We start from the raw sequence: 20,600 nt of genomic DNA, 5'->3' as shown, positions 1-20,600 counted from the left end.
GACCGAACTTTACCTGGCATGAAATTCATGAAATTTCACATTCAATGCTCGCCAGCTACAGTATCAATTTATATAGGAAACTTAAAAGTCAAATCCTCAACTCTAAAATGCAGGTTTCTATAGAATAAAAATAGTCTGATTCAGTCAATAAAAACGAAATACAAAACCTAACAAAAATAGACATTTATTAACAAGTTATAAAATTCAAAGTCCTCTCTTTCAAACGGAATTTTTAAAAATATAGGCTGTCTTTTCCAAGCAGAAGTCAAAATAATTTTATACTTTAAGAATTTAGTACAATGACCTTTCATTTAGTAAAACAACTTTAACACAATATTGGAAGGGTTTATTTATTCAAAAAGTTACACAAAACTTTGCTGTGACTTCTTCTGAAAAGGAAACTTGAAACATCTCTCTTCATGCTCCTGTGTCTCGTATACTTTTAGACATTTCAACTTTAGCGTTACCTCAATTTGAGGTATTTCTCTGAGGAACAATGAGCACCTCAGAGGAAGGGTCTTCCCGGGCCAGGTGGGGCCGCCCAGGCCCACTCTAACCCTGACCTCTCTGCATACACGGTCCCTTGAGCTTATTATGTATCAGTCACCTAAATGAAGCCAACGTTTCCCGACACAACAGCGGGTCGACATGCACAGCCTGCATCTCACAGGCCTTCCGGGGAAACCAGACTCAACCCGACTCCTGCAACCTGGAGCCGGAGGTGCCGGCCACAGGGGTCAGGTGTCGGGGACCGTGGCCGCGATGTCCCTGCAGAGCCGGACGATGGCCTCCTCGTCGCCCCCTCCCGACTCCTCCGCGGCGTCGAGGACCATCTGGACATGGCTCAAGAGAGTGTCTGGCCGCTGAGCCCCCAGCCAGATGTCCTTAATGTATAGAGATACCAGGAACGCGGCGGCAGCTGAGGAAGGGACGAGGCCGTTAGGGTGCAGCCCGGTCAGCTGGGAACGAGTCTCCCACCCCGTACACGGTGACCTGGGGCTCACGCAGCCCCAGGTGGCAACCTGCGGCGAGCGTGCAGGTAGTCAATCCTGCCTGTGCCTAACTGCTGGGCTCATCCTTCCAGTTCGTGTTAAAACTTTTCTTTTCTCACGTGATGACTGTGTGTTGAATGTAAGCCTCATCCTTGGTGTTGACCCACCCAGGCCAAGAACCACAACTGAAGTTTGGGAGGGGTGGCCCTTGGGCCATGGGCACAGGCAAGGGGAGGAGGTTTACAGGGCAGGGGCGACAGCAGGGCCCCCCTGCGACCAGGTGAGCTCACCTGCCGGGCTGTGGCCCCGCCCCTTCCCTGCCCCCCTCCAGCCCTCCCTGAAGGGCCAACCCTCCAGATGACTAAGGAGAACCCTGCAGACGCCCACCGCCTCCCTGTTGTCCTCCTATGGCCTTTGCTGTTGCCTCACCCAAGCAGGCACACCTTTATCGCCTGCTAGGTCACTTCAGTTGAGTCTGACTCTTTGAGACCCCATGGACTGTCGCCCCAGGCTCCTCTGTCCGTGGGGATTCCCCAGCAAGAATGCTGGGTCGGGTTGCCCTGCCCTCCTCCGGGGGATCTTCCCCACCCAGGGACCGAACCTGTGTCTCTTATGTCCTCTGAACTGGCATGCAGGTTCTTCACCACTAACCCACCAGGGAAGCCACCACACCTTTATCAAGCACCCACTAAACGCTGTGCAGCTGAACTGTGACTTGGGCGCCTGTATGCGCATGTGTGTGCGCTTGTGACCACCAGGCACAACCTAATTCTGCGTGAATGATAACAGCAGGAAGTTAGAAAGCCTCGCAGCGCCCCCAGGGGGACACAAGGCCGTCCAGAGGGCGTTCCTCTCCGCTGTTTCCCCGTCGATCAAAGTCCCCACCTGAAGGCAGAGGCAGGGCCTCCCTCTCCCCCGCACACTTGGGACCCAGGGGCTGACTCTCTGTGCTCCCCAGACCCGTGCTGAGGGCCGTCCTCCCTGCAAGGCTTCACTGACAGCGGCCGCAGGCTGTGAGAACGGGGAGTGCTCCCGGCGCCAAGCCCTCCCCACGCGGTCTGCAGCCTCCGAGCCCAGCCCCCCACGTTACCTCGTGTGTCCGCATCCTCCTCGGCGTCCAGGGAGGAGAGGTGGACGGCCTCGAGCACCGGCTGGAGGGGACTCCCCACGGGGCCCCGGGCCGCCACCAGCCGCAGCAGGACGGCGTTGAAGAGGCCAGCCAAGCGGTCCTCCGGCCCCTCCGGCTCCGCGGCGCCGCAGAACCTGCTGTACAGGCGGAACAGGCCGCTCGTCACGGCGCCATCGCGGAGGAGCTCAGCCACCACCGCGGGCCGCGGCAGGATGTGGCTCTCGAGCCAGCCCAGGAGGCCCGCCGCGTCCGCCCGGCCAAGCGGGCTCCCAGCTGCGGAGCGCAGCACCCAGCTGGCCACCAGGGAGGCGATGGCACCCACGGGGCCCGCGTCTTCGCGCTCCGGGTCGGTGCCGGGGACCTCGGGCTCCCAGTGGGTCAGGATGGACCTCAGGAGGCCCCTGCAGGCCTCCAGGGCGGACGCCGGCAGCTCGGGGTCCTCCGCCTCCTCCGCCTCGCCGGGTCTCCGCTTCCGGGCCCGCGGGCCTTTGGCTCGGGCTGGCGCGCCAGGCTTGTTCTTCTCCTTGAGCATCTCTGTTACCCGCACACAGAGGAAAAGAGAAAAGGCGTGAGACCGCCATTTCCCCACAGAGATGCAGAGGGTGGGGCATCCACGCAGGGGAGGGCACAGCTCAGAGCTGGGTTCCCATAGGACGCGCCGGCCTGGAGCTCGGGCAGGGCTCGGTGTTTCCCTGTGACCGTCATTAGCGCTACGTAACAGCTGAGCACCGGGGAGCGGCAGAGCCGGGGCCGCATCTCCTGCGAGCGCTATGAAGACACACAGGCCCTGTCTCTAAGCCTCGGGGGCGGGGGCTGGGGAGACACCGGCTGCTCTGGGGGGTGGGGAGGGCAGCAAGCACGCCCTGGAGTGAGAGATGAGACAGAACCATGCGGCGGACACTCACTCAGCAGCTCCCGGACTTGGCACTTCTCCGCGGCGGCCCTCAGGTCCTCCTGCAGCCGGACGTCTCTCTCCACGAGGTTCCACTTGTGCAGGAGCACGAGGACGTCCCGGGTGGACAGCACCGTGGCGTTCACGGTCAGGCGGTTCATGTCCTTGAAGGCCAGCAGCACGGTGGCCCGGTACCTCAGGACCGAGTCGAGTGCCGCGAAGAAGCCGGTCAGTTGGGTGGAGGCCAAGGTGGGCCTGTGGGCGAGCGGATGATCCCGGTCTGGGCGAGAGCTGCCTCGTCGCCTGCTGCCCAGGACCCGGGCGACCCTTTCCAACAGACCAGGGCGTGGAGCCCAGCACCTCCCCAGGGGAGGCGGACAGGGGACCAGGGTCCAACCTCCACCCTGGAGGCACAGAAAGCTCTCTGGAAACCGGGAGAGGGTCAGGATGCCAGCCGCCCCGCTATCAACTCCAGGACCATGGGATCCTCTCCAACTCGGGAACTAAAGGCCAAGAGAAGCCCATGGATAGCACCACCCATGGCCCAGCCTGCGGAGGGCATTGGAAGGACATATATTCTTCCAAGTTCTAAGGAATTTAAAATTCAAAACTGTCTGCCCTATACAGTTTTCACATTTATTGTTATTTATTATTTAATAAATTTATTAAATATTTGTATCAATTTATTATTGATACACTTGTTATTGTCAATGACAGCCAGTTCTCAGAGACCAGTGTGTCTTTGGTGGTTTAGTTGCTAAGTCGTGTCCAACTCTTTGTGACCCCATGGATTGTAGCCTGCCAGGCTCCTCTGTCCACGGAATTCCCAGGCGAGAATACTGGAGTGTTGTGTCTTTGGACAACTCCAAAATAAAGACCCTGATGCTGGGAGAGATTGAAGGTGGGAAGAGAAGGGGACGACAGAGGATGAGATGGTTGGATGGCATCACCGACTCAACGGACCTGAGTTTGAGCAAGTTCCGGGAGCTGGTGATGGACAGGGAAGCCGGGTGTGCGGCAGTCCATGGGGCTGCAAAGAGTCAGACACGACTGAGTGACTGAACTGAACTAAACTGAACTAAGAAACATGGCTACCCAGCATCGATTCAACAGCTAATTTCAGAACAACAGAAAACCAAACGCCCTGTTCTTTATCAAGAAGGTTTTCACTCTGAGATGACAATCCATTCGCTATCCATTGCCTGGTTCCCATCAGCACACCTCTGTTCCCACACCAGAAGCTTGAGGACATGGTGTATTTTCTCTAACACAGCAGAATCTCACAAGCACTGAGTTCTCCTGAGGAAACCAAGTGTGTAATTCCAAGGGGAAAATACTGAAGTTTTCTAGGAAATTCATAGCTGAAAGGGAGCCTGTGCAGGCTAATACAGGTGGAGGTGAGTTTGGGAACAACCTAACTTTCTTAGATTTAAAATCACAGAAAACATGTTCTTCTACATCATTTTGACTGCTTGAATCCAAATATCCAGGTAGATGGTTTGCCTGCTAAAAATGATCTGGCATGACAGGCTGCAGGTTTCCTGAGCGTGTTAAGGAAGCTCCTAAAGTTTAACTGTTAAAGAGGAACAGGGGAAATGGGTGTCCTGAGGTTAGGACCACAGCCCCGGCCGAGCCCACCTGTGGAGCCGGGACCGGGGGAGGGGCTCACCTCAGGTGCTTCGTGAGCACAAGGAGAACGTAGAGGAACTCGTCCACCAGGTGCAGGGCCAGGAGCTTCGGGGGCTCCTGGGACCCAGGCCTGCAGGGAGGCTGCGCCCCGGCCTGCACGTCTCTGTTGCCCAGCGTGGTCACCCACAGCGTGTGCAGCAGGGAGATGAGGTTGGAGAGCAGTTCAGTTTCCAGAAACCTGGAGCCAAACATGGGGAGAGTCAGCTCTCTGTCACATCCTCTCCTCCCATCTCCTGGAGGGGGTGGGTGGGAACCAGGGAGGAGACGGTGAAGGTGGTGGCCACCCCAAGGGGCCGGCTTCTCCCCCAGCCCCCAACCCTTCTATGCGTTCACTGAGCCACTGCAGCCCCGGACAGGCACGGCACCCAAGGAAAGACAGGGTGTCTGCTACAAAACGCAGCTCCATCCCAGGGCGAGGCCCCGACCCTCCTTTCTCATCAGAAACTTTCTCACCAACCCTCCTTTCTCCCCTCAGTCCCATCTGAGAGATACTCCGGAGCCTCTGGCATGGAAGGGACAGCCTCCCTGCGCACGAGAACAACCCACTCTAAAGCACAGAGCTAACAGCCAGGAGCAGAGAATCAGCCAGTGCGGCCTTCGGAGAGAAGATACTGCTTTCTTTAGGAGAAAAAATTTTAAGTTCTTTTTAAAAATGCACAAAAGAAGAAAGAAAGAGAAAAAAAAAACAAAAAAAAAACGCGGGGCGGGGGGAGGGCAAAGAGTCTGGATAGTCCCAGAATTATTATCACAGACAGCTGTCTGAAGGAAAGATTCCTGTCACTGAGGGGGCTGCCTGCTGAGACAAGAGTCTTCATCTTTTCACACAGCCTCAGAAGTAGGAGACTGTTAGGAATCAAAACGGGTCACGTTATGGCTGAACCGTGTGCCCTTCCACCCCGCCCCACCATTCACAGGTAGAAGCCCCACCATTCACCGGTAGAAGCCCCACCATTCACAGGTTGAAGCCCCAACTCCCGCTGTGACTGTATTTGGAGGTGGGGCCTTTGGGAGGTCATTAGGTTTAGATGAAGTCATGAGGATGGAGCCCCATGACCGGATTAGCACCCTGTAAGAAGCTTGTGGCTCAGCTGGTAAAGAATTCGCCTGCGATGCAGGAGACCTGGGTTCAATCCCTGGGTTGGGAAGGGCCTCCGGAAAAGGGAAAGGCTGCCCACTCCAGTATTCTGGCCTGGAGAATTCATGGACTGTATAGTCCATGGGGTCACAAAGAGTCGGATACGACTGAGCGACTTTCATTGTCACTGTCTGTCAAGAAGCGGAAGAGACCAGAGCGCTCTCCTTCTCCCTCCCTGCCCGGACACGGGGACACTGTGGACCCTGGGAAGAGGGCTCTCACCGAAGCTGACCGTGCTGGACCCCGGGAGGGGAGAAAACGAATCCGTGCCGTTTCGCCAGCCAGTGACAGCAGCCCCGGTCACAAGACAAGACGCCCATGCCAGCCCTCGATGCGGCTCCGGCATGGGCCCTTAGCAGGGCACCTTGACCCTGGGCGCGCTGAACCCACATCACCGCGTGAGCGAGTGCTCCCGAAACCCGAGGCTCCCCGTTTCTGCCTCACAACCTCGGGAAGAACCCCACTCCTGGAGAGCAGCCTGGGCTGCACAGAAGACGGAAAGGTGGTGTAGAGGACGCTGTTTTGGGGAACGCGGATTCTCCTGGACGCTCCTAGCGGACACTGGAGCAGCAGGAGCTGCCATGATCTCAGGGTCTCCCCCCGACTCCCCTCTGCCTGATGGCCAGCACGCATGCACTCATTCTGCCTATACCCGCCCCATGTCCAGTGCGCATGCGGTCCCCCGCCCCACCCCATGCCCAGCACGCATGTGCACTCGCGCCCCCCTTTTTCCCCGATGCCCAGTGCGCATAAGCTTCCCCACCCCCATGCCCAGCACGCATGCACGCTCCCCCACCCGATGCTCAGTGCGCATGCGCTCCCCACCCCTCCCCATGTCCAGCACGCACGCGTGCTCCCCCTCCACCTGATGCCCACTGCGCTTGCGCTCCTCCGCCCCCCCCACACCCCCCACCCCCCCCCACCCCCCACCCCCCCCCACCCCCCCACCCCACCCCCCTGCCTCTTCTCAGGATACAAGGTGCTCACTTGCTCTCCAGGATGTTTAGGACCCACGTCAGGAGGCTGTAGTCCCGCAGCATCTCATAGGCAGACCTGGCATCCCGGGCGGCATTCTGCAGAATCTCCAGAATCCAGTTCTGTAGACCCCAAGCAAAAAGTCATTGGTTTTCCGTGGGAAAAACTTGACTTACCCGAACCAGGAAAGGCCTTTAAAAAACAGAATGGTGTGTCCCCACTACACAGGCGATCGCTGCACGTGACACCTGCCAGGTCTGCGAGAATGGTGGCCGTGGGGGACCACCCTCCCCACCGTAACTGCCAGAGGATGCAGACGGCCGCAGGGAAAGCGCAAGCCTGGGGACACCCACCCGCTAACCCATCACCAGGGGAGACGCGGCACGGAAACCACGCGGCCCCGCATCCCGGCAGCCTGAGCCGGGACAGTGAAGATTCACAGCTAGTCCAGCCATGAACTGCTGGCGGCTCATTTCATCGCCTCTGTTTTACCACATGGAGAGGACAGAGAGATGGGACTCTCGCTGGAACTGTGAACGGGGTGCTCCTCCCCACCCCACTTTTTTTTTTTTTGCAAACCACATGGCATATGGGAATCTTAGTTTCTGGACCAGGGATTGAACTTATGCCCCCTGCAGTGGAAGCACGGAGCCCTAACCACTGGAGTACCAGGGAAGTCCCTAATTGGGTGTGTTAGAGTGCTAACATGCCATAAAAAGTAGAAATCCACCTTACTCAAATTCTGCTTATGCAGACTCACTCCTCTTTAGCCATATTTTAGGTGATGCCAGAGACAGACACTGATAAGGCTACAAACTCATCAAAACCCCACAGGCTTTTCCTAATTAACATCTCACTCCACATGATTTCTTGCTTCAGTGACAGAGCTCATGTGTGGACTTCCTCCTCAGCTGTGAGGCAGCCGGTTTCGAAGCCTGACTCCTTTCCCCACCAAGGTCAGAAGACCTGCAGTTTCTGTGTTACGTGACATGCTGGTGGCTTGCGTGTGTCTGGAAGTGCCTCAGTCGTGTGTGGGGTGACATGTTTGCAGAGCTCTCGGCTGCCCAGAGCCTCCTGTTCCTCACTACCCGCCTCCCTCCCCACTGGCCCTGGGCCCAGGTGAGGGCACCGGGAAGCGAATGTCGAGACAGGCGGTCAGGTGAGGGTCCACGGGGCGGGACTTGCAGGTGGTGGAAACCCGAGCAGGGGCGCCTACCTGGGCCGCCTCGTCGCACAGCGGGCTGCTGAAGAAGGACAGGACGATGTGGAGGACGCCCCGCCTGGCGCAGAGCTCGAAGCAGTGCTTGTCCCGCATTCCCTGGCGAAGGAGCCCCAACACCCACTCCCGCTCCGTCTTCTGCTGTAAAGCCCCGCAAACAAGAGACCGTCGTTAAACACGTGAAGGCTCTTTTTTTTCCCTGAAAACTCTTCCAGCACCACTATTTTCAAGGGGTGGTGAAGACTGCAGCATGGCAGCCCCCGACCCTCCGTTTCTGGGTCTGTTATTAAAAACCCTCCCTCTGTCTCTGCTTCCATTTCTCCGGGTCAGGAATAAAGGACCAGGTCACATTTACACGCTCAACTGTGCTCATGTGTTCCATAAAAGCACATCAATAGTCAACCCTGTGATTCGCCCAGAAAATAACAGCGAGGAGGCTGTGATTCGAGGCTTCTGGGGTCTGCGAGGTCTGAGAAGCACCTGAGAATCACGGTGTGGACTGGGAAGCATTTTCACAGGCAGGCCCACCTGCCCCCGCACACGACCCCCATGCTCCACCCCGGCCTGGGCTCTGCCGCCGACAAGTCTCCATGGGGATGCGTTGGCATGGTGGCTGAGCATCCCACTCAGGAGACTGGGGACCTCATGGGTCTCAGGGCAGGGTGCTACCTCGAAGTCCGAGCTGTAGAAGAACTGGTAGAAGCCTGGAACTTTGCTCATGTTCAGGTACTCGTGGGACAGCAGGAACTTGTTGATCTTCATGTACATGTGCTCCTCTGTGAACACAAGCAGACTGTCACTCAAAGGGAAAGTGAAGTCGCTCGGTCGTGTCTGACTCTTTGTGACCCCGTGGACTGTAGCCTACCAGACTCCTCCATCCATGGGATTTTCCAGGCAAGACTACTGGAGTGGGTTGCCATTTCCTTCTCCAGGGGATCTTTCCAACCCTGGGATCGAACCCAGGTCTCCTGCAGTGCAGGAAGACACTTTACCGTCTGCATCACCAGGGAAGCCCAGCTGTCACTCAGGATGGCGCCAAAAGGACACCCCGTGGCCAGGTGGAGTTGGGGAGTGGGGTCCTGGCGGGGGGGTGGTGGTCAGACAGAAATCTCTGCCCCCACGGGGCTTTCTAATTCTCATCCAGGTGATCAGCTCTCAAGAATTAAAATGCAGTAAGACACCTTAGGTCTACACGGCATAAGGGCTTCTCTCACGGCTCAGGAACCACTTGGGGATGTTCGGTCCTTTGCTGATACCACTCCCTCCGAGGGATCAGCCTAAGCTCCAATCAGCTGGTGGGCAGAGTGCGGGCTGCCACACCGAAGACAGCACAGGGCTAATACCAGCTCATCAGCCTCCCACTGAGGGAACTTCCACAGCAAAGGGGGCTCAGACCTGCCCTGGGTCACTTGGCTCTGGGATGCAATAGGGCCAACACCTCCTCCCCTGGTCTTACCCTTGGACCGTCGCCTCCCATTTATCCAAAGCACCTGCAGCCTCACAGCCCATCCAACACCGCTGCCCTGAGCCCCCGCACCGACATGAGGTCTGATGTGGGACAGCTCACCTGGGGGGGCACAGACTGGACAGAAGGCCAAGACTATCCCTCGTGACCTCGGCCAGGATATTTTCTCTGAAGAGCCTGTTTCTTTAGAGTCTAAATGGCTAATTACCTTCTTTTCCTCCCATAATTTCTAAGGTTAAAAAAAAAAAAAACCAAACCATGCCATAAAAATGACACAGGACCAGATGAAAATCAAATCTGAATTCCAACAGCAACGTTACTGTAGACCAATCGTGGGGCCTTGGACAAGCTATTTGGGTTTCCCAGGTGGCGCTAGTGGTAAAGGACGCACATGCTGATGAAGGAGACCTAAGAGATGCCGGTTTGATCCCTGGGTCAGGAAGATGCAGTGGAGAAGGAAATAGCAACCCCCTCTAGCATTCTTGCCTGGAGAATCCCATGGACAGAGGAGCCTGGTGGGCTACAGTCCATGGGGTTGCAAAGGGACAGACATGACTGAAGCGACTTAGCAGGCATGCACAGACAAGCTACTTAACCTTGGGGTTAACCTCCGGCTGGAAGGCTGTCTTGCCATCTGCAAACAACCACGTTACCTGCAAAGAGCCCTGTGGTCCCTAACGGCATCAACATTCTGTAAGTTTTCACTAGTAACAAAAAGAAAAGGTCCCATGATAGACTGACTTGTGCTCAGATCACCCAGAGAGTGGGCAGCTGTGAAGACAAAGTGGAGCCATGTTCTGCGCCCTGGTGACGCGGGCACAGGGGCCCACAGGCCGCCTGTCCTCCTACTGGTGAGCTGCGCTGACGCTGACCCCCTGGGGACGCGGGCACAGGGGCCCACAGGCCGCCTGTCCTTCCCCTGGTGAACTGCGCTGACAGTGACCCCCTGGGGACGCAGGCACAGGGACCCACAGGTCGCCTGTCCTTCCGCTGGTGAGCTGCGCTGACGCTGACTCCGAGCTTGGAGCGTGGCTGCCAGCACCGATGGGGCCTCTGGGTCAGGCCCCTTCCAAGCGCTTGCATGTAGATCTGTGAGTCCCTCAACAGGCCCTCTGGTGGAGCTGTGATCTGCTTTTACTACAGCTTTAGACGCCTGCAGGCAGATAGGAACTCACACTCACCCCCATCGCACTCACACACACTCTCTTGCACCTTGCACTTGTGACCCTCACACATGTGCCAGTGGACTGGTTATGCTAGTGGGATTAACGCCGCCAAACGGCCTTGCTCAGCTTCAGAATTTCCACCTCGCCCCAACCTGTTTCTAGCAGTGGTACCTGGTTTCAAAATCTGCAAGGCTGCCTTGGCAATGAAGAGAGTCAGGGTGAAGGTGAGTCTCATGTTCTTGGTTCGGATCCCGTTCCGGACCACGTCCAACAGGTACAGTACCTTAAAAGCAGGAAAAAGGGCGGGGTTGGGGGGAGAATGTGCAGAACAGCTGTGACCAGCCTTGTCTCTCGCAGCCAACTCCATGGCTTTGCAGGGTGGCCTGCTTCTCACATCCAGGGGCTCACTCTGCCCCCCCCGCCCCCCACTTCAGGGCACGGCTTCTGAGGCTCTGTGTCCTAGGTGACAGCTGCTGTAACCTGAGTTCAGATCAAGAAACCAGTCGGCAGAAATGAGAACTGCTCTGCCCTCCGTGACGCAAGAAGAGTTCTTGCGTGGAGAGACCTCTCTCCACCACCCAGGGCTGAGGGCCCAAGATGACCTCTGGTAACACCCCCTGCGCCCCGCCCGGAGGAGACAAGGCTTCTGTTCTGTATCAGAGTCTCTGGGCAACGCCTCTGAGCTCTTCAGGAAACCCTCCCACCAGGCCGGGCGGAGAGCCGGCCCCCTCAGCCCCTGGGGGTTACCTGGGGCTGCTCCCGGAAGCGCGCCCCCTCCAGCTGCGAGTAGTAAGCCGCCAGCACGGAATAGGCCGCGGCGCGCATCTGCGGGTCGTAGCTGCTGAGGGCCGTGACGGTCAGGCCCAGAGCGTTGGAATCCACGAATTTTCTACAGTCCACCACAAATTCTGAGGGAGATCAAACACAGTGTTAACTACACACACACACACACACACACACACAAAACGATTCCATGATACACGTGCAACACAGAATTCCATTTCCTTTTGCATTTTACTATCACCTGCAGCGTGTGTGTGCCAGACACAGAAATGCGAGTCCCCCTCCTGCTCCCGTAAGTTCTGCTGCAGTTGTCTAAAACACTGTCTCCCCTCCCGTGGCAGCAACCACAGGCCTTCAGTTTCAGAGACACTTGTAAATCCCAACGAGGACTCTTTCATCGCTTCTAACAAATACCCGATGAGTCAGAGAACATCAGAGATGTTCGGAGGTGTCAGAGGTGACATTAGCACCCACCACTGAGGTCCCAGCATGAAGAAGCCTGAGGACATAATGGGGGGTGGGGGGAGGTGGGAGGAAGGGAGTCGGCAGGGAAAGCCAGCTGAGTCAGTCGGATGAGTAACCTTGGAATGCACTGTCAATAAAAGATAAACCAAAAACATGTATATGTATATACCACTGATAATATTTTATACAAGTCAAACTTTTTTCTTTTCTCTCCCCAAAATTTAACACTTAAAAAGATAATGTCCACAGTTTAAACAAACAAAAAAAAGCTAAAAATAAATGAAGGAGAAAAATGATAATAGCTACTTCTTCTTAGTCCAAACAGCTATACGGACACATAACGGTCCTCAAATGGGGGGCTGTCCAGAAGTGTAGAGACCAGCCGGTGGAGGACCTGTGGGCGTGCCTGCAGTGCCTGCCTGGGCTGACAGGGCTGAGTCACGCCAGGGCGGGGACCCGTGCATCCTCCTCCTCCGAAGCAGCGGGAGCTCCTGGAAGCCGCTTACGTGCGGGTCCCTTCCCCTTTCTCAGCTCTCACACCGTAATGCAGAAGGACCAGCATTTCCACTTCCAGCCAGGAAAGAGACAGGAAACAGACTCATCTGTCCAACTGAAAAAACAGCTGAAGGCATGAACTAAGGATTTCCAATACACTGGACATGGAGCAACAGAGGACAGTGATCCTGAGACGGGAAACCAGGCGACCCTCCGATCATTCCAGCTCACACCTGGAGTTCCCAGGCCATGGCACAGGGGGGCAAACCGAGGCAGAGCCCAGGCAGCTCTGAGCTGGGGACACAGAGCTGGGGGGGCGGGGGGGGGCCTGGGAGGCCAAGTGGCTGGAGCTCACGAGGCCGAGCCCAAGAGAAGACTGCTCCACTGGGAGAGTGCCCGTCAGCATGAGCACATGAGCAAACCCCCCAGGCGGGGAAAGAACCACCCGGAGGGGTGAGCAGGGATGACCCCAGGCTCCCATCCGCCTGGAGACAGCTCCTGTTCCCACCAGCCAGGGCCACGTCCCCACAGCACCCAGGGACAGGACATGTCACCTCACCTGTGCAGCAAAGGTCCTTCCATGTTGCTCTGGTCCCACCTAACAGAGCTTATAAGCAACACTGGAAGGATCAAACCATTTCTAAGGAACTTGGATGTGTACTAGAACAAAGCCAAACAACATTTCACAAGAATACCAAAAATACCCAGCCCCAAAGAGGGTAAAACTCACGATGTCTGGCTTCCAATAAAAACTGCCTGATAGTCAAACAAGCAGGAACATGGCCCATTATGAAGAGAAAAACTTACTATCTGGAAATGACTTGTAAATGACACAGATAACAGAATTAGTAGACAAAGACATGTATAAAGTTAGCAGCGCTGAATTCTACATGCTCAGGAAACTAGAGGATGGACTTCCCTGGTGGTTCAGTGGTAAAGAATCTGCCTGTTGATGCAGGAGATGCAGGTTCAATCCCTGGTCTGGGAGAATCCCACTTGCCTTGGAGCAACTAAAGTCTGTGGGCCACAACTATTGAGCCTGTGCTCTAGAGCCTGGGAACTATAACACCTGAGCCTGCAAACCACAACCAGAGAAAAGGCTGTGCAGCCATGAAGACCCAGCACAGCTAAAAATATACAAATAAATAAAAAGAAGCTAGAGGAAAGACTGGGTGTGCTAAGGAGAGACATGGAAGATAAGAAAATCCTAATCAAGCTTCTAGAGATAAAACTTTAAAACGTCTGAAATGAAAAATGCACTGGATGAACTGTTGACAATGTAAACTGGTACAGTCACTAAGAAGAACAGTATGGAGGGTCTTTAAAAAATTAAAAATAGAGCTACCACGTGATTCAGTAATCCCACTCCTGGGCATATATCTGGCTGCTGCTGCTGCTAAGTCGCTTCAGTCGTGTCCGACTCTGTGCGACCCCATAGACAGCAGCCCACCAGGCTCCACCATCCCTGGGATTCTCCAGGCAAGAACACTGGAGTGGGTTGCCATTTCCTTCTCCAGTGCATGAAAGTGAAAAGTGAAAGTGAAGTCGCTCAGTCGTGTCCAACTCTTCTCGACCCCATGAACTGCAGCCCACCAGGCTCCTCCGTCCATGGAATTTTCCAGGCAAGAGTACTGGAGTGGGATGCCATTGCTTTCTCTGGGGCATATATCTGGAGACAACCATAATTCGAAAAGATACATGTACCCCAATGTTCACTGCAGCACTGCAGCACTAAGACCCATTGGAAGCAACCTAAATGCCCATCAACAGAGGAATGCGTAAAAGAAGATGTGGTACATTTATACAATGGAATATTACTCAGCCATAAAAAAGAACAAAATGATGCCACTTGTAGCAACATGGAGATGAATTTAGAGATTATCATACTAACTGAAGTAAGCCCCAGAGAGAGAGAGAGAAATAACATGATATTGCCTATATGTGGAACCTAAAAAAAAATAAATAAATAAAACAATGAACTTCTTTATAGTTACCAAAGGACCAGGGAGGAGAAATAAATTATGACTATGGAATTAACATACATACACTGCTATATAAGAGGGAAAAAAGGCCTACCTTATAGCCCAGAGAACTATACTCAATATTTTGTAATAACCTATAAGGGAAAAGAATAGATATGATTTTGTATAACTGAATCATTTTGCTGTATACCTGAAGCTAATATAACATTGTAAATTAACTACACTTCAACAAAACTTGAGCATCAGTAAGCTGTGGGACAATTTCAAGCAGGCTAATACATGTGGAAGTGGAGTCCCTAAAAGTGAAGAAATAATGGCCAAAACTCTTCCAAATTTGAAAAACTACAAAAGACAGTCACTGAACACCCCAAACCAAAAAAATAAAGAAAATTATACCCAAGTTTATCATAATCAAATTGCTTGAAACCAATGATTAAAAAGTCTTAAAAGTGATCTCAAAATATGCAGAGGAGCACAGGTAAGAATGGCAGCAGAATTCCTGTTAGAAACAATGCAATCTAGACCAAGGTGTCAACATCTTTAAAGTACAATAAGAATAAAACTTGTCAACCTAGAACTTTATACCCCGCAAAAATCTTTCAGAAGTTAAGACTTTTTAAAAGCTGAAGGAATGGATCATGAATAGCCATAAACTACAAGAATTCTTAAAAGAAGTGTTTTGAGGAGAAGGAAAATGATAGAAGATGGCAATCTGGATCTACATAAAAGAATGAAGAGAACAAGAAATGATAACTTTGGGATAAACATAAAATATTAAAATCCCTTTAAAAGGTAATTGACAGTTTGAAGCAAAAATAACCACATATTGTGAATTTTTTTAACACATGGATGGAAAATTTATGATACATATAGCATGAAAGCTAAGAGGGGAGAGAGAGATACTATTCTAAGGTGCTTCTACTATCCATGAAGTGGTATAATCTCACTTGAAGGTAAACCACAATAAATTGAATATGTATATAATAAACTCTAAAGCAACCAACACACACACACATATACATACACTCACAAGCACACAAACTAATTATAGCTAAACGTCAATAAAGACAATAAAGTGGAATCAGATCAATAATGACATTAAATGTAAATGGTACATACATTGCAATTAAAAAGCATTACTTCATGGCAAATAGATGAGGAGAAAAAAGGGAAACAGTGACAGATTTTATTTTTTTTGGGCTCCAAAATCACTGTGGATGGTGACTGCAGCCATAAAATAAAAGACATGATTGAGACTGAGTAACGGTAACGTGGTCAGACTAGATGGAAAAACAAAACCCAGTGTCTGCTGTCTACAGGAAACCACTTTTAATCTCAGGAGGCAGATTTTAAGTAAAAGGATGGAGCAGCGATCATTGTGAAATATACAGAGACATCAAATCATTAGTTATGCACCAGGACCTAACAATGTTGTAGGTCAACGATACTTGAAAAACAACAAACAAACCCAGAGGAAAAGAGAGCAGATCCGTGGCTACCAGATACAGGGGACAGGAGGGAAAAGCGATGAAGGAAGTCAAAACACACAGGCTCCCAGTTATAGGGTAAATGAGTACTGGGGATACAATGTACAATACAGTGAAGTTAATTAATATTATTGTATGCTATATATGAAAGTTCCTAAGAGAGTAAATGCTGAGTTCTCAGCACAAGGAAAACATTTTTTTATATTTCTTTAATTTTATTGTATATGAGGTGTTGGATGTTCACTCAACTGACTGTTGTAATCATTTCACGGTGTATGTTAAGTCAAATCGCTATGTTGAATACCTTAAATTTATACAGTGCTGATGTCAATTGTGTCTCAGTAAAACTGGAAGGAAAAAAAAGTAAAAGGAAAAAAGAGTAATTAGAAGACTCTTCTGCTCTTAACAGTTTACAGACTAAATTTTCTCATTTCTAACAAGTGACTACTTCTGATGGGAGGGGGGGAAATTTCCAAAAGCATCAAACTGAGGGATAAAATGATACTATTTTGGGGAAGATGAGATATATTTAAGATACACCTACATACCTATTGATATATAATAAAAACACATAAAAAGAACAAGTTTGGGAAAGAGAACATTCTAAACATTTAATATTATACTCACTGCAAATAGCTAGTATTTAGCAGTAATCACGGACACTTTAAAGACAAAAGGATTTTCCACATGTCCATGAGGAAAAGTCAGTTTCATGTTCTGTGGGATCTGCTATTCTCCGGAAGTCTCGGCTTTGTAAAATGTATGAAAAAGAGCTGCCGCTTGAGAGTTGAAAATATAAAAGGCGATCAAAAACAGAAATACCAGTAGGTTTAAGAACCTCAAAAAAAATCCCCTGGTGGCAACAAATTTGTCCTGGCTTAACCGGGACAATCATCAAGGACTAAAATACAAAGCAGTCCACGTCTTAAGGGGCTCAGTGGCCGCTCAGCGTGCTGTCGGAGCGTCAGGAGCTTTCCTCACACCATCTCCCAGAGGCGGCCTGGCCAGGAAGGCGCACCCCAGGGAGGGTCCACCGAGCCCGCGTCCAGGGCCCTAGGGAGAACTGCACAGGGCCCCCCGGTCCTGTGAAGCGGCGACGGAAGGGCTTGGCCTGGTTCTTCTGAGGACGAGCACCTGTCACTGCCATTGCTAACAGCCTCGGCTGGCCCTGCTTCTCAGCCAAGGACTCAAAGGACAAGCTGCAAGGCTAACGACACAGGTTCCCATTTTCAGCAAAGGGTTGACACGCAACGCTGAGGCTGGTTCTCTCAAGCCTGGCCACCCCACCAAAACCAATCACACACCTGATTTAGGATTACTAAATGTCTGGCAACGCTTGGACCCCGGTGCCACCTCGGGAAACAAAAACATGCTTTGGACAAACTTCTGCCACACACGGCATGGACGAACTTCACAAATACAATGTGGGTAAATGGAGCTTCTACAAAAGAGAGTGTTTAATGTCATTTAAATAAAGTATAAACACAGGACACTGGCCCTACTGAGGGGGAAGAGGCACTAGCCAGCAAGGGGTCTGGGGGCTGTTGACTATGTTCTGTTCCTTGATCTGAGTGGTGGTTTTCCCCTCAACTCACACATAACATGACCTGTATGGGTTTCTATATATCACACTTCAATAAAAGTTTATTTAAAACATTGTTCATGCTCACTTATCCACCAGGGCAAAAGTAAATGCAATAATAACTTAAAAAAGTAATAATATGAAAAAAAGATTCATGACTTAATTCAACCACAATAAGCCTTGGGCCATTATAAATGCGGTTCACAGACTTCTGTTTTATTCAACTTGTCCCTTTACTGCTAGTTTTCCCCTCCTGATGAATTCATATGCTTCTCTTTATCAGAAGATAAAAATTTGTTTAAAATATTCTGCTTCCTTTTTTTCTGTTCTGAATTATAAGTAGCCCAGAGCAAAATTTAATGACCTAGTTTTTCTTGGTGTGCTTGTTTTGCATTTCTACTTGCCTATCTATTTCTACACTTTTTAAAATATTCTACTTTAATGTGAATGATCATAGTGTAACCAGTATTTTAAGCTACAGCAAATCCTTTCTGGTAGACATGATCTGCAAATTTTATAACAATAAAATGTAAAACGGGCTGTATTTCCCTAACTTGAAAGAGCATTTACTAGTTACCTCTCTTCACAAAAGGCCTTTCAGATCCCGTCCTTTCCCTACCCTCCTTTGCCTAAAAAAGGCAATATTCAAGATCCTGAGAACAACAGTCCTGATTTTACTATTTCTCTATTAAAGTGTTTTCCAAGCCTCTGCCTTCTGCTTCCTAAAAGCTCTACTGAAAGACAGGGCAGCAGACTAAATGACTTGTAGTAATTCACTTAAGTTGCATCATATTTTTAGACTGTGGAAAATCTATTTTCATATTTGATGAGAAACAGACTTAGCCGGCAGAGCCAAGGCATGGGGGAATCAAAGAGCATAGCAGACGCGCCTCCCCCGGTTGCTGGGAACAGTCACCACTGGCCGTCATCATCACCTGACGCTTGCACTTGCTCTCTTGCAAAGAAGACTTAGCTCAGACACAGTACCCGGGGTCCAGGGAAGGGGTCTGCTCTGAGAACCCAGCCCTCTCATCTTCTGTTAGGAACTGAAGAGCAGTGTGGAGGATCAGCAAATCTGGTCACAAGGAGCAATGTCTGAGTGCAAGATGATGTCAGGTTCAGAGAACTCCCCAGTGGTCCAGTGCTTCTGGACTTAGAGCTTTAGTGGGCCCAGGGTTCAAACCCTAGGCAGGGAACTAGGATCCCACAAGCGGCATGGCCAGGGGGAGAAAAAAGACACCAAATTTAAAAAGGAGAACACAAGAGTGATCAGTGAGGCATGGTCTCCCAGGGCACCTAGTCTACGCGGCCATGGCAACCAGGAGGGAGATGCCAGGGACCCTCTCAGACAGCACACTGCCTGGTCCCCACGATGCATCAGAGGGAGCCTAACACAGCAGATGGATGAGGCTCCCGCTTGGGGCCACAAGGGGAGTGGTAACGACCACTCCTGCCCTCCCAGCCAGGAAGCGTCAGTGCGGGGGAGCCGGGACTCCCCTGGCTGCTGGTCACCGGGAGAAGGGATGAGGAGGAGAGAGGGTGGATCGCCAAATGGGGGCTGGATCAGAACATCCGCAGGCAAACCAATGCGGCTGGACCTACATTCCACACCCTATACAAAAATTAACTCAAAAGAGGCCTCAGACTTAAATGCAAAGGCTACAATGATGAAACTTTCAGAAATAAACATGGGAGTTCTTTGGGATGGAGGGATGGGCAAAGAGTTCTTAAGACTTGACACCAAAAGTTTGACCTGTAAAAGGGAAAACTGATAAACTGGACTTCATCAAAACTGAAGACTTCTGCTCTTTGAAGAAGGATGTTAGGAAGGTGAAAAGATAAGCTACACATTGGGAGAAAATATTTGCAGACCACGTATCAAACAAAGGACTCATAACTACAATATATAAAGAAACCTCAAAACCCAATGGTAAAAACAAATAAAACCCATCAGAATAAATAGGTAAAAGACATGAATTGACATTTCACCAAAAAAGATTATAGATGGCAAGTAAGTCACAAGATGCTCAACATCATTAGCTGCTAGGAAAAAGCAAATACACACCGCGCTGAGATAGCATTACACACCAATTGTTGACAAAATGCCCCAAACCGACAGACCTAACAGCCTGGGAGTCAGACCCTGGTCCTCACCAGTGTGCACCTGTGCATGTCTCTGTCCTTTCTCTCTCCCTGACCCGTTCACCTGCAAAGAGTCCCACCCTCAGCGTAGCAGACACAAAACGCCATTTCAAAAATACACTTAAACCAAGAGAAAGCCAACCTTAGCAGGCTCTCACTCATTGTCAAGGACAAAATCTCTCATTTCAGTGAGAACTCAGAAAAGGCTCTTGCCATTACCATTAGGAAAACATCAAGGACATGCCCAGATTTTAAAATTATAATTTAAAAAAAAAACAACAACCATGTATTCAAAACATTAACTGTTACTTTGCTGAAAATCACTGGAAAGAAAAGGTGAGAAGGCAGCTGAAGATCCTTCAAGAATTATTTTCAAGACTAAGGTCCTAATCGGGTAATTATGGGGGCTTCCCAGGTGGCACAGCAGTAAAGAATTTGTCAGCCAATGAGGGAGACACAGGTTCAATCCCTGGATCAGGAAGATCCCCTGGAGGAGAAAATGGCAACCCACTCCAGTATTCTTGCCTGGGGAATCCCATGGACGGAGGAGCCTGGTGGGCTGCAGTCCACGGGGCCGCAACGGATCAGACACGACTGAGCAAAAAAGCACACATGCACTGGTAATTACGGTAAAAATTGTGACCCCTCCACCCACTCTGGAAGACTGCAGTTACCTGGCCTGGTCAGCTCACTGAAGAGATGGAGGAGGAAACAGGGGTCATAAAGGTCACCGAGATCCACTGTGCTCCTGTCTTTAAATATTGGCTCCTGTGCGTCCTGAAACAGCCCGAGACAGACAGAAACGTGCAGGTCAACCTTGTAAATGAAACACCATGTGGATGTTTGCCACTATCACTTAGAGCTCAAGTTATTTTGAATATTGAAGTACACACACAAAAAAATGTTTCTATATAAAAAAACAGACGGCTTGTACATGAGATACCTTTGATATCTGCTTTGTGGAAAGAAGTTATAAATGAAGTTAAGTGTGGCCAGTGCTGA

General features: G+C 51.1%; 1 protein-coding gene across 1 annotated transcript in view; it reads right to left on the bottom strand.

The window, feature by feature from the left end:
• Nucleotides 1-336: 336 nt before the first annotated feature.
• URB1 (URB1 ribosome biogenesis homolog) overlaps nt 337-20,600 on the bottom strand; it is a 74,405-nt gene continuing 54,141 nt past the window's right edge. Inside the window, exons 30-39 of the mRNA XM_061134408.1 lie at nt 20,273-20,375; nt 11,410-11,570; nt 10,834-10,945; nt 8,701-8,807; nt 8,029-8,172; nt 6,825-6,934; nt 4,683-4,880; nt 3,027-3,268; nt 2,083-2,655; nt 337-919 (exon numbers count right to left, since the gene is read on the bottom strand). Of these exons, the coding sequence (XP_060990391.1) occupies nt 738-919; nt 2,083-2,655; nt 3,027-3,268; nt 4,683-4,880; nt 6,825-6,934; nt 8,029-8,172; nt 8,701-8,807; nt 10,834-10,945; nt 11,410-11,570; nt 20,273-20,375 (1,932 nt within the window). The 3' untranslated portion in view covers nt 337-737. The remainder of the gene's footprint in view (nt 920-2,082; nt 2,656-3,026; nt 3,269-4,682; nt 4,881-6,824; nt 6,935-8,028; nt 8,173-8,700; nt 8,808-10,833; nt 10,946-11,409; nt 11,571-20,272; nt 20,376-20,600) is intronic.

Source organism: Dama dama, chromosome 31, assembly GCF_033118175.1.
Source record: "Dama dama isolate Ldn47 chromosome 31, ASM3311817v1, whole genome shotgun sequence".
NCBI classification, from domain to species: Eukaryota; Metazoa; Chordata; class Mammalia; order Artiodactyla; family Cervidae; genus Dama; species Dama dama.
This window is presented reverse-complemented; position numbering and strand designations above follow the sequence as displayed.